This window comes from Microchirus variegatus (genome assembly GCF_963457635.1).
Source record: "Microchirus variegatus genome assembly, chromosome: 2".
In the NCBI taxonomy this organism is placed as follows: domain Eukaryota; kingdom Metazoa; phylum Chordata; class Actinopteri; order Pleuronectiformes; family Soleidae; genus Microchirus; species Microchirus variegatus.
In genome coordinates, this window is record NC_139803.1 from 16,319,379 (window position 1) to 16,334,492 (window position 15,114).

At 39.1% G+C, this 15,114-nt stretch overlaps 1 protein-coding gene across 1 annotated transcript in view; it reads right to left on the bottom strand.

The window, feature by feature from the left end:
* gabra3 (gamma-aminobutyric acid type A receptor subunit alpha3) overlaps window positions 1-1,068 on the bottom strand; it is a gene marked incomplete at both ends in the record, with an annotated part of 90,640 nt that extends 89,572 nt beyond the window's left edge. The window contains one exon of the mRNA XM_083903994.1: window positions 986-1,068. Coding sequence (XP_083760120.1) covers window positions 986-1,068 — 83 coding nt within the window. The remainder of the gene's footprint in view (window positions 1-985) is intronic.
* Between the last annotated feature and the right edge of the window lie 14,046 nt (window positions 1,069-15,114).

A 15,114-nucleotide genomic window follows, 5' to 3' on the forward strand; every position in this document is an offset into this window, starting at 1 on the left:
ACATTTACATTTTTATGTAATTACAAGTGCTGTGTGCTCCTATTAAGCGAGGAGAGCCAAGTGACACCGCGACAAAGCAAACTGAGCTAATCCCTGGCATACTGTTCCGATACCTCTCCTCAGTCTGCTTTCTCACAGGTTTGGTGGGCCTTTCTTAGCATGCAGAACCTTAATGTGATTTCTCCAGCACCGTGTCTCATCCACGCCGTAACATCCTACCTTGCTAACAAGGCATCCTTTGCAATCGCTCGGTTTGAAACCATGAGGGGCGCGATTCAGACGACTGTTATAGAGATTCTTTTTTTTTTCTTTTCTGCTGACGCAAACACACAGACTGAAAAATGTGCACAGGATGCAGGAGCGAATATGCTGTGAATGAGAGAATCATCGCTGTGTGGTGTGCTGTCCAATGCAAATGAAATCACTAGTCAGTGAAATTTACACTGGTGCAGAGGAGACGGGAGGATAAGCTCACTTTGTGTTGTAATGATGCTTTATTTCTGGCCTAATGTAGGACAAGGTGGTTGCAGCTTCTATTTTAATCCCTGTCGGGAAAATATGAAAGTCACAGTGATGTCAAAACAAAGTCTGTTGAGAGTACAGAAGAACACAAATCAATCATGTAGTTTGCTTTATCCACCAATGCTAAAGCAAACCTTCATTTTGTTCTTTTTTTTGTAAGACCATTATTTCAGCATGTTTCTTTCTTCTCACAGGTGAGACTTTCTCACTGTGTTTTCTCTTCGTCTCTGCCTGCAATATAGATGAACTTTTGCCTCTAATGAGGCTGCTAAAATGACGACGTCTGCCGCAGCAGTGAGTCTGATTAGCTCAGATATATAATACATAACACATTGCAAGAACATCAAGAGCAGCGTCGAGGCTGTAGGAATTGGAACTTGTTGAGAGGAGGGATAGATAGCTCGTATCCAGCTGAGATGAAGAGATTGAGGGAGGTGGAGAGATGCTGTGATCTGTACAGTACCTGGTCTGATGGAAGAGGTTGAGGAGCAGGAGACAGATCCACAAGCCCAAGTCCAGCGATTTGGCCTTCCAAAGAGCAGCCATATCAGTAGGAATAGGAGACTCCTGTCGAACGACAACAAAGCTTGATGAGTGACTTGACAAAACAGTAGTATCCGAAATTTCCTGTGCCATTTCATATTCTTCCCTCGTTCTTCTCCATTTGCTACCTATCACGTTTCCACACCCAGCAGCTGCAGCATAGTATATGGCAAATGGTTTGTAATTATATAGCACCTTCTAGTCTTGATGGCCACTCACAACAAGCCTCTTTATGCTACAGTTTTGGCATTCACCCTTATTTGCATCTTTGTCAGGAGCAACGTGGGGTTAAGGCTGAATCCCAATTCCGCGCCCTCCCCCTACCCCTTTGTCGGAGTTGGCCCTTGAGGGTACTAGGGGTAAGAACGTTCCCCTAGGAAATGAGACGCCACTCCATTACCGTCACGTCATCGTCACTTGACGCTCACGGACTGCTACGTCAGCAATCGGGGTGGCAAGCCTATCGCATCAACAATCCAAAAATGGCGTCCTCTACCGATATCAAAGCAGTGCGCCGATATAATCAACCAAGGAGTAGTAATAGTAACAAATTCACTGCGTTCTAATTTCACTGAAAACCTTAACGTGTCATGTCAAGTGTTATGGGATACCTCATCGAAACAAATAGCGATAGCAGCTAGCTAACCACTTACCAAAGGAACACCGGGATATTAAATGTGCATTATGTAATAAATCTAAAGCAACTGGCCATAAAATCCTCCTAATATGTCACAGAGACTCATTAAAAAAACATTTTGCAGACTGCAAATCATGTTTATGTTTTGAAATCATGTTTTGGCATGTGGCGCCACCTACCGCCGTCTACCAATCATTGCAGTCTGTAGAGTCTCAGCTGCCGAGCAACCATGGGTTGCCAGTTACGTCAGAAAACGAAACCTAAAAGACCTCAGTATTTTGAATTTGAAGGTAGTAACCGTTTTTGGCCATATTCTTACATATGGCACCTTTAACATTAGATAATTTAAGAAGATCGCAATAGTGTCCTATATCGTAATTAAAATGCTAAAAATGCAATTTGTGCGAGTCCTTTGCTTGAGCCATCGCTTCCAAAAAGATTTACCGGCCGGCTTTCAAACTTTGCTGACGGGTGACGTGGTGGAATGCCGGGAAATTCCTCAAAACCCTCCTTTTCAAGTGCGGTCCTTTGGAAGCTTCATTTCAAGGACTACATAGCCCTAGCCCTAAACCCAAGTGATAAACGAGACAACCCCACCCCTCACATGAACACACAAAAACAAGGGATAGGGGGAAGGGGTGGAATTCGGAATCAGCCTAAGTGTCTCACCCAAGGACACGGAGTTGGATATCGAACCCACAGCCTTCAAGTTGAAAGACGACTCTGTCTCCCACTGAGCTACTGTCGCCCATGTAGTCTTCCCTCATCGGTCAGTCTCTGCCTCTTGATCTATTCATTATTCTGCTAGTGTCCCAGCATTTTACCCATTTAGCCTCGAGTGTATGACCCTTGTTCTCTTTGACTCTGCTCTCTGCTTAGTAATTTTGGTACCTTTTTTTTTAATTCTGACTGAATGTACTAAACCTCTCCTGTCATTTCCGTACTCTTTCACAACCACAGCAAGCAAGCAAATGCACATGTGTGTGACCGTCAGCGCGGCCTACACACGACAAACAGTGCTGTCCGACTCAGTGACGAGAAGTTACATTTTTAACATAACATTAAAACGTTGGTCATTTAAGTGCAGTGCTGCCATGCATGGGTGGAAGAGCATGAGGTTTATTCATGGAGACACAGGAAATTGGTATGTAATGAGCGGATAAACACATATTGACACATTATTATATTATCAGGTTATTTATTTCAGGAACTTCATTGTACAGAAAATCCCCTGAGAAAAAATAAGGTAAAATGAAAAAAAAGAATACATTTTACATTAGACACAGTCAAACCAGAGCATATAAAGAGCATTATATGTTGCTGACTAGCCCGTAGTGCATAAGAACATGTTGTTTATTAATGTTTTTAGCAAATAATATATTTAATGCACAAGCATTTTATTCATTCAGTCAGGATTTTGCAACACACACACACACACACACTTCATCCACAGCTCACAGTTAACTAGATGCTCTCAAAGCTTCATTTATATTCATCTCTTTGTGCACAAAGCCATTTCACCTTGTACAGAAAACTCGAGCTCATGGATAGTGCAGCTCCAAACACAGCTGTTCTCCCTCTGCACGCGGACTTGTTTCATTTTCTGACAGTAATTAGCTCTGGGTTCTAATATTTCCCGGTGGTCTGTTTGGGGGCACAGTCACCTCCGAGTCTCCTGCAGCTGATCCGAAACAAACCCTGGATAACGTGCCTGGTAATGTAACTCGTGTAATGTCAAAGATTCAGACAAGTAATGTCAATTAAGCGAAGAGAAATGAAGGGCTCTATCTTACACCTGACACAAAGCGGCGCACATCACATCGCAAGGGTCGTTGCTGGTTTACAACCAAAAGCAATTGTCCGTTTCACACCCATGCACGTGTCCATCAGTCCAATTAAAGGAATACTTCACCAATTTGAATTTAGCTATGCATTACTAGAATAGGGGTAGAATTTTTGAAAAATTGTCCCTCCCAACCTCAGTTTCCCCTGAAATGAGACATATCTTCATTCTTTTGTTAACAAAGATGTCAGACACTGTTTACATTCTGGGAATGAGGTTCCGTCACACTATGGCTGGGTTTAAAAAGGTGCAATTTTTCAATACTACCCCTATTCTAGTGATATAAAGCTAAATGCAAATCGGTAAAGAATTCCTTAAACAATCAGTCAAGGGGATTGGGTACCTTGCTCAGAGGTACCTCAGCCCTTGCCCTGGTGGGGAATTGTACACAGGTTCTCTTTCCATTTAGAAAGGACTGCCCATACAAAATAAAATAATCTCTTCTAATACACTTAAGATTTAATAGGCCTGGCATTTTTTCAGTTCCCAAAAGCTGCTCAAGATGCTCCTGCTCCTGAAAATTGGGGGGATTTGTACACACACACAAAAAAACAGTTATTTTAAAATACATTTTAAATCACATTTTTATTAGTGATATAAAGTAGCGATAATTGTGCAGAAGTCTTAAAAATAGACAGTTTTTCTTCTGTTTTTGCTCATAAAAAAGAGCCAAGTGAACTTTGATTTGTGACGTTTTTTTCCCCATTTCACAATGTGAAATTTCACGATTTTAAACATATTGCTCAGATGAGTTTATATAGTAGTGAAAAGAAAGATTGTTTCATCTGATTGCCTATAGGTTGTGCTGGGGAAAAAAAACATATAAGACACCCTATATTGCACATCCTTATAGCCTCTGTATAAACTGTATGCTTTAACAAAGTAATGGAAAAACGCAGCTGAAATCTAAGCACAATCAAATTGAGAAGACGACAGTGCACATACAGAACAAAGACTATCTACAATTGTCACCCAGGAAATGGCTGGAAGGACCATTTCCGATGAGATGTGATGATTTTTTGTTTCCCTTCTGCAGTCATGTGAGTTTGAATTGATGGTGGAAGTGGTATCAAAATAATCAGTCAGTCAAACTTTATTTATATAGAGCCTTCCGTGCAAAGGTGCAGCACAAAATGCTAACATAAAAAAAAGCACTATTAGCCATGGAAAAAGTCCCTGTGGGAACAATGAAGTATATCTGGTATGATTTGAAGCAACACAGTAATAAAACATCTACTATGTTTAAAATAAGTATCTTAAAATAAAAAGTAGGTCTTATAATAACATGACGTCTAACAGTTTGTGTGTTTGATCAGTTTACTCGTACATAAACTAAGGGTTTTTCTCAGACACTTAGAAATAAGGGTTCCAAAAGGGTTCTTCTACAAGGGCTGATGTTCTACCTGGAACCATTTGCTTCTGAAAAACCCTTTCATAAAGAAAGGATTTTTCAAGGGTTCTTGGTAACACTAATGGCTCCAGTAAAAACTATTTTGATCCAGAGAACCCTTTAAAACCCCTTTCCTGAATAAAGGGTTTTAAAAGGGTTCTTAGAGCCAAAAAAATCACCCTGAACCTTAATGAACTGACAACCCATAAAGCTGTGACACAAACATTTTGCAGCGGAACAGCTTCCTTGTGTTATATCTGCACCCTCTTAATGTTGCATATTTGCAGCACTGTAATTGTTAGTAAATACTATAAGAAGGCGGCAGTCTGGCGATTTACGGAAAGATTAAATGACCCCTCCTCATTAAAAATACATGCACTCAGAAATGGGCACGAGTGCTTTATCGCACGAAGCCAAGAAAAAAAGAAAACCAGCAAGATGAGAGCGAGAGAGGAGGCCAAACAATCCACAGACGACTGTGGAACACTCGAGTGCACTCGTGTGTAGCAGCTGTGTCATACTTGAAAGGCTTTTATTGTGCTGTTGTGAGATTCGTCCCTGCTTTATTGTCGCCGTAGCGAGAAAAGATCAAACAAGCACTCTTCTTGGGGATTTACTGTTCTCCCCATGTTATTGCAAAACACCGATCATTGCACGAGGAGTAAACAAATGTAGAAAAAAAATAAAAAAATAAAAAATAAAGAAAGTTGCAGTAATTTTGCCCCAGCCTGTGACCGTTCATGTATGCCATGCTTCTCTCGAGCTGCACTGAGATTAAAACACTTATCGGGAGCCAATCTCGATATTGACTGTGAGCTGAGCACCAAGTTAAATGAAAAACCATACATCATGACTCTGGCAGCGAGACTTAGGCGCTGAATTTTGCTGGTTATTTGAAAATTCTTTGTGTGATGCCATGGGGGCTGCAGGTTTCTTGTCTGTCTTTATGTGTGGCCCTGTGATGGACTGGCGACCTTTTCAGGGTGTGACCTATTTGCCCTATGTCAGATTGGCACCTGCATCCCCCATGTGGAGAATGAAGCGGTAGAAGAGTGAGTGAGTCATAACATGATGCTTCTAGTAGGGTTGGGTTATAATATACAGTATATGTTTACAGTATTGTGCAGAAGTCTTAGGCCACCATTAGATTTGTTGTTTTAGCAACGCTATAACGACAATAGACGATAATTATTTCTATTTCACTTGACTGGAACACACACACAAAAAAACCATCCTCTACAGGTGTCAAGTATTTAGCCTGATCTACCCTTACACTTGAACAATAGCACAGCTCTGTTAATACTGGAGTGGAACCTTAATTAATGTTACTGGTAAATCATGTATTTGTCCTACTATTTCATTTAAAGAAATATCTGCTGTAAACCCACCATATGTAAGAATGTGGCCAAAAATGGTTAACGCCATTGTTGCTCAGACGTAACTGGCAACCCTCGGTTGCTCGGCAGCTGAGACTCTACTGACTGCAATGATTGATAGACAGCGGTAGGTGGCACCACATGCCAAAACATGATTTCAAAACATAAACATGATTTGAAGACTGCAAAAGATTTTTTTTAATGCAAATATTTTGTCTTTACTGTTGTTGTTGTTGTTGTTGTTGGTGAGTTCAGTTTGTTATATGAACATTATTCCTGAGTCTCTGTGACATATTAACATTTTATGGCCAGTTGCTTTAGGTTTATTACATAATGCACCTTTAAACTCATTGACAGCTCGCTAATATATAAGACCAGCTTTAAGTCGTATCACTTCATTCCAATTCCAATGATCACAGAATATGACAGATAGAAAAAACAACAGAGCTGGTGGTGCCTGAAACTTTTGCACAGTACTGTATATGTATATATATATATATATATATATATAGTATATGTATAATACAAGCAGAAATATGTAGGATTTCTACCCTAATTTACCAGCTGCCACCGACCCAGAGTCTTCAGAATCTGGAGGTTTGACAAAGTCTGTGGTCTCGCGAGAAACACAAATTGCTAGCGATGGCTTCATTTTAGATGTTCATCATGGCAGAGTCGGTGAAAAAGAAGCAGAGAAAACTGTCGCCGGGAGGAAGCGAGGAAAAGGAAACGACCGTGTGACCGAGTGAGCGGCCACACACGAGTAAACATCAGACTTAGCTTTTTCCGAATAGCTAGGATTGAAAACCGCAGAAGCGTGCAAAACAGATGCAGACATGGCTCCAAGACTTGTGTTCCCTGGGGGTGGCTGGATATGTTTTGGTGGTGCTGACGGTTTCAAGCCATGGGCAAATCGAGACGGTTGTGGAAGGAAGCACGACTAACGTAAAAATCTATGCTAAAGTCATTGAATCTATGCCAAATCAACAATGCAGAGTAAAAACATCTACTGTGGCAACCAGTGGAGCAAGCAAGGGGAGAAAGTAACTCGAGTATTTATTCAACACATCTGTTTGTTTGAGTGGAATTACAGTTTCGTAAAAACGTTTTTCTTGATGCTTGATTCAGGAAATTACATTTAATAATTGTACCGCCACCCGATGGTGAAGTGAGATACTACAGGACCCTGACACACGAGTATACCAGGGTCCGCAATATGTGCAATGCGAACTCTCAGCATGTGCGTGGAAGTATACCAGGGCCTTTAGACACCACCATGATATTTTGCATCATACAAGCCTTTCCTTCTGCTTCAGATTTGTTCACTGTGTTTTCCTGCTGCAGTCAACAATGGTCTGAGAAAGAGGAAGAAAGACTAAAAAAGCCTCAATGGAAAAATTGGCTACACTCGCTACACATACTCTGTGTATGAATTCTCACACAGTCACTTACATAGACTGATCAGGTTTATAGAAAATGTAACTCCGCAATAATTTATTGTAACTGCTTTACCAATAATGTATGAAACAATGTTCACAATTCCAATCAATGGACTTACACGGAAGTTGGCAAGAATCAATGGGCGTTGTCGTCCTGGATCGTAAATCCAAGATGCATGAGGTGTAATTGATGTACAGATGTTTACGGTTTACTGAGTCCATCTGGCCATAAATGAAGCATCTATCCATGTATAATGCTAATCAGTTCCCTGTTTAACTAGACCTGTAAATCTCTACCAAAACACTACAATGTTCAGATTTATTTATTCCTGCACAAAAGTGAGTCACCCCATTATGAGCCAAATTGTACTTGTGCTGTGATTTAAAATAATAGATTTATTTATTTTTGTAAGGACCTTGGTTGAGGAGACTGTGCTCTTTACAGAAGGACACAAATGTCACATTCCACTTGGCTGATAGAGAACGACACCAAAAATTAGATAACAGATGTTTACTTCAACGGATTAATTCTAAAAGTATTAGATAAATCAATTATTTGTATAAACAAAAAAATACGGAGCCCCAGACATGACATGGAAAAAAAATTATACATTTGTGGCCACGAAATACTAATTTGTTCCTTAAAAAATAGGTAAAATGGGCTCGAAGTAGTAATTCGTTCCAATGAACTAGGTCAAACGTGTGCTTGAAATACTAATTTGTTCCCACAAAATAGTATAAAATGTGTGCTTGAAATACTAATTTGTTCCCATGAAATAGGTAGAACAAGAGCACAAAATACTAATTTGTTTCCGGGAAATAGGGAAAACCTGTGCACGAAATACAGTACTAATTTGTTTCAACAAAATAGTATAAAACGTGTGCACAGAATACTAATTTGTTCCCATGAAATAGGTAAAACGTGTGCACAAAATAATAATTTTTTCCCACAAAAAGTATAAAATGTGTGCCTGAAATACTAATTAGTTCCCATGAAATAGGTAAAATGTGTGCACAAAATACTAATGTTCCCACGAAATAGGTAAAATGTGTGCACAAAATACTAATGTTCCCACGAAAAAGGTAAAATGTGTGCACAAAATACTAATTTGTTCCAACGAAATAGTGTAAAATGTGCGCTTGAAATATTAATTTGTTCCCACGAAATAGTGTAAAATGTGCGCTTGAAATATTAATTTGTTCCCACGAAATAGGTAGAACGTGCACATGAAATACTAATTCGTAAGTAGTTTGTACCCCCCATGCATTCAGCATGGCAGAGGCGGAGTTACATTGCTTCCTGTAAAGTAACATGGCTCTTAATATTCTGTTTAAATGCCTCTCGCTAATAATGATTCCTTGCATTCCGTGCGCACAAATTACGTTATTTTTCCCCATGTCATGTCTGGGGTGCCGTAAAAAAGCTGTTTCATGTTTACTGGGTCCATCTGGCCATAAATGAAGCATATAGCCATGTATAATGCTATCATTTCCCTGTTTAACTAGACCTGTAAATCTCTACCAAAACACTACACTGTTCAGATTTCTCTTCCTGCACTCACCCAAATACCCTCCAAAAGTTAATTGAGTCACCACATTATGAGCCAAATTGTACTTCCGTGCCTCTTTCTGCCTCATCTCCCTTTGAGCAGATGTCATGCTCAAGGGCAGACCAAGTTCCAGACCGTGCCAAATCTCACCAAGCTTGATGAATGCTGGTGAACGGAATCCTACAGCTCCAAGATTGCTATCAGTGTTTTCAGCTATCATTTAGTAGATTCCTCCAGTGCATTTTGTAAACTGGCCATTTTATTAAATTAATGAATTCTGGATTATTATGCATTATCATAAAATGTTATGCTCCCCATAAAAGGTGCAGGATGCCGCCTGGAGATGGAGGGCATCATTCCCCTGTTTTATAATGTCTGTCTGCAAATTGCATCACTAATTTCCTGACATATTGCCCAACCTCTTCAAGTCACCTCCAAATGGGGATCATCACCGCATCTGTGTCGTTTCTTAATCTGTTTATGTCCAGTGAGAACAAATCTTTTTGGAAACACTTTGATTTTCCTTTGCCCCGCGGTTAACACGCTGTTGTTTCACCACTGAGTCATTATAGTTTTCAGTTGTTAAAGGGGGAGGATGAGTTCTCATTAATAAGAGAAGGGCCATGGATAGTGGTAGAGTCCATTAATGTACTCAGTAAACAAACAGAAACGATTCAAAGGACAACAGAGGAAAAAAATAAGGAAAAGATGACATTTCCCCCACTGCTCCATCTACATTTCCTATAGCATCTCTATTCCACTCTGTTGATTCAGCTCATGTTTCCTCAACACAAGCACCAAATAAGAGCAACAGTGAAAAATCATCAGGAAAGCTTACAAGAGCCAGCAAATATCTTTTTTTATAAAAATACGACAAGTAGCCAGTTGTTTTGGATGCTGGACAGAATCAACAATTCTGACCTACCAATACCTAGAATAATAGAATGGGAATTAATAAAGACACAGTGCATTTATTGGCAAATTAAAAATAGCGTGCCCAAGGTGACCGCAGACCTACAGAACCCCGCCATATCCTGCTCTTCTCACATTTTCACTTCTGCTGTCTGTGTATTTCTTTTGTTACTGGGGAGGGGGGGGGAGGAAAAATCATATGTGCTGATTAATATAATCACTTTTGACAGAATTAAAAAGGCTGTAAAAGCCTTTGCTTTGAATTAGCAGAATAATCTGACGAGGGATTTGCTGCACAACACAGATAATAAATGTTGAAACAAGAAGTGTCGGAGCTAAAGAGATGTCAAACGCATGTCAGGTGTGGGTTTGCGTTGTCTCTTTTTTTTATCGTGTCGCTGTCAGTCATGACCCATTAAAATCCCAACTGTAATGAAGCTTCAAGGTACAGGAATAAAACACATCAGTGCGTTTAATGTGCCCACCAGAATGTCAAGGAAAAGCTAACATCTCAAAAGGAGAGACCTCGTCATCCAATGCCGTAATTGTTAAATTTAGGACACAGCTCTATAGCCGTATAATCCAAACGGCTGTTGCTTAAAAATAGACCAAAAATCCTGTCATGGCTGTATCGATGTAACAGTCAAGCACCGAGCACTGAGCAGTTTATTATATAAACATATGGTTTATCTGGGTGTCAAAAGATATCTCCTTTATTTAAAAATATTGTTGCAACACAGATGGATCTATTTTTCCAATCGTCCCTTCGTTTCTACAGTTATACAACGTGAAAACACAATCTGCCTTCATTGTATATCAGAGACAAATGGTCTTCATGGTCAAATTCACATTATTAAAGCAGAGATTGTGAAACCAAATGGGGGGAAAAATACAAATGAAGTCTGTGACACGCTACTGTGGAAGGATGAATATTTTCATGATTAAGGTATGAATGAGGTGGACTAACAAACAATTTATCAACACATATATCATATACATATCATTTGTAAATAATATTGACATAATTGAAAATATGGCTGACAGTCAGCAATGTGCAACACCTCAAAGCGCCAGCTTGTGACGAGGACACTCTCTATAGCTGGAAATATGTGTGCCAGCAGGGACACACACAAAAACGTTTTTATCAATATAATAAGTACTAATCTTACGAATATGTTTGCCTGGTAACTGTAAATAATTACTTTTGAACTTTTAAAATTGCAGATTTTTATTTGTATGGACTTTGGTTGGGGGGAAGCTCTTTACAGAACGACACATGCCAGTTTCCACTTGGCTGATAGAGAACGACACACATAAATTCAACAAGATAGATTACATAGATGTTTACTTTAATGGATTAATTCCAAAGGTAATGGATAAATTTTATTTTATTTATTTTATTTGCCATAAACCAAAAAGTATGTAGGCCCAGACATGACATGGGAAAAAAATATATATTTATGGGCACGAAATACTAATTTGGTCCCATGAAATACTAATTAGTTTCCAGGAAAAAGGTAAAACCTGCACAAAATACTAATTTGTTGCCAGAAAATAGGTCAAATGTGTGCATGAAATACTAATTTGTTCCCATGTAATAGGTAAAATGTGCGCACAAAATACTAATTTGTTCCCATGAAATAAGTACAACGTGTGCACAAAATACTAATTTGTTCATACAAAGTAAGTAAAACCTGCACTCGAAATTCTAATCCGTTTACATGAAATGGGTCAAATTTGCGCACAAAATACTAATGCACTCCCACGAAATAGATAAATGGTGCGCTCAAAATTCAAATCCGTTTCCATTAAATAGGTAAAACGTGTGCATAAACTGCTAATTTGTTCACACGAAATAAGTAAAAGCTGCACTTGAAATTCTAATCCATTTCCATGAAATAGATAAAATGTGCGCATAAAATACTAGTTTGTTGCCAGAAAATAGGTAAAATGTGTGCATGAAATACTAATAAGTTCCCATGTAATAGGCAAAACGTGCGCACAAAATACAAATTTGTTGCCAGAAAATAGGTTAAATGTGTGCATGAAATACTAATTAGTTCCCAGGAAATAGGTAAAATGTGCGCACAAAATACTAATTTGTTATCATGAAACAAATAAAATGTGCGCACAAAATACTTATTCATTCCCACTAAATAGGTAAAAGGTGCGCTCGAAATTCAAATCCGTTTCCAGGAAATGGGTAAAACGTGCGCACAAAAAACAAATCAGTTCCCATGAAATCGGTAAAATGTGCACACAAAATACTAATTTGTTATCATGAAATAAGTAAAATGTGCGGACAAAATACTAATTCATTTCCACGAAATAGGTCAAAGGTGCGCCGAAATGTGTGTCCCCTGCTGTGGGAGCATGCATTCAGCGAGGCGGAGGCGGGGTTACATTGCTACCTGTAAAGTTAGCTGGCTCTTAATATTCTGTTTAAATGCCTCTTGCTAATAATGATTCCTTGCATTTTGTGCGCACGAATTACATTGTCTGGGGCTCCGTAAAAGAGCTTTTAGAACAAGAAATAAAACTTGACCAAAACAAGTGTTTTAAAATATCAGAGACTTTGACAAACATTAATTAATGGCACACAGGTGGACGTCTAAGCTGTGAGGAGACATTAGGTTTATGTTTGGGGTCAGTGCGTTATTAAAACCATTATATTTGTGTCACTACCAAATGAGCGATCCTGTGGGTCACCGTGCCTCCGGCCACTGCGGCCCTTTATTATTATATCACTGCATGTGATAATTTGTCAAGATTTAGGTTTGTTTTTGACAGACATGTAATGAGAGTACATTGGATCTATTATGAACACAGCATCACGTGATAATGAGATGTTGCTGTTAGGGCAGGAGGAAGATAAATTTCATGCTGTCACTTTCTATTGGCTGTGCCAAGGCGTAGCTAATTAATGTTCAGAGCAAGTATGCAATTCTCAGGTTGCTGACAGGCACTATAAAATAAGCTGAAAGACAGGCCACACGGCCCTGATTGTCCAATTTAATTTAAAGCTAAATCTATTGAATCTGGTTATAATTTAGGTGAAGTGACTTGTGTAATAGTTTTAGAAGTGCAAACCTTGGAAGTAATGCTGTCTGGAACTTTTCGGTTTTGCCAACATCTACTTTGAAGCTTAATTTCCTGTGGCTGCACTTTCGCAAGGGCATTTAAACGTTCTCCTGTTGTTCATTAGCATAAATTAATTTGTTTAAAAATATAACTGGAGTTATTTTTACTGAGAGAGATTGTTGAAAGGAAAACCTGTGGATTTTGATAAAGGGAAGTAGGTCAAACCACCCAATCAGTCTCAATCTCAATTTCACTTGTCGCATGATGCACATACAATGATACACTGCGATCTAGTGGCAGGATGCTGTCACTTTGCGGGTAACGCAATCGCCATGCACTGTGGGAAATGTAGTTTATGGTCAATGCACGCCTTAAAGCCGCATAGAGCTATTTTAACACAGATTTTTAAGACCAATTAATCACTCGCGGGCCACATAAAATCACGTGGCGGGCCACATCTGGCCCCCGGGCCTTGAGTTTGACACTGGCATTAAATAATAATACATTTATTTTTGCTAATGTTTTCTTGCAACATTAGTCGTCTGTTTCCTCTGTTTCAACATTATTCCATGTTTGTGATATTCAATAAACCTATATGAACCAAATACATTTCCATTCACATATCTAAAAAAAATACTCCCAACTTTGTGTTTCTGTAAGGAAAAGTAATTTCAGAGGCATTTTAAGAATTTATATATATATATATATTATATTTATATGGTAAAGTGATAGAACAATGGCAGAAACATGAGACTCCTGCAGGTGCTGTAAAGTTTAAACATACCTAACATCATGGTGGCTTGCTGCTGAGAAAATGGAAAATCATATACAACTGCTCCCTGGGCTGCATGATCTATTTCAGCTCTTAATCGGTGCGTCAAAGAGAGGGAGCTGAATCCTTACACCCGTTTGATGGCTCTAACAGTCTCTTCTGTCTGAATAAAGATCATTTGGCGAAACGCGTTGATTTAACATTCCTCAAGCTAAAATGTTGAAAAGACGAGGTATTCTGTGACTCACCGAAGTACAGCTGGCTTATTCTCTACAGATACTGCTGAATCTCCGAAACGTTATATCCATTTATCAAATCTGCAAAGTACACAACACAATACAAGACCAAATGAGCTCAATGAATAATGTTGACACGATAATAGTGATGATTATAGGTGGTTCATATTTTAAAGCGACCAAGTCATTTTTCACTGACTATTTTTGCAGGTTACAATCACTTTCTCTTAAAGTGGTAGCTCAGGTTCTTTAAAGACCTGTATGAGATAGTGACACTCACCAGCTTGAGATACAGACAGTCTCTACGTGATAACATGGCTGCCAGCAGAGACAGAAGGAACAACTGGCAATAGTCCCTTAACAAGAGGCTAATAAAATCTACTCGTTAAGTCTAAGATATCTTAAGAATATGCGACCAGCCACCAGAACATCAACAACAAGTCGGCCCAGCACGAGTCGGGTAAACAAAGAAAAATCTATTTTTTTCCTTGTTTTATTTAAGCTCTTTTTGTAACAGAAGAATTTCCCCTCTGTGGATCAATAAAGTAAATTCTGTTTCTTATGTAGTCCACTGAAGTGCTTAAGGCAAATAACGCTACATTAAAATTAACTACATTCATTCCCTTCTCTGGGAACCCCCTGTAACCTCATAGAACCCTCGGGGTCCTTAGACCTGCTATTGATAACCATTGTTCAAACTACTACAGTAGTTTCTGTCCTGTGGGCTAACAGATATCAGCTGTCACTGACAGCTAGACTATGTAAATGTGATGATACGATCACTTGGCTTCCCAGGTCGGTGCAATTCATTGA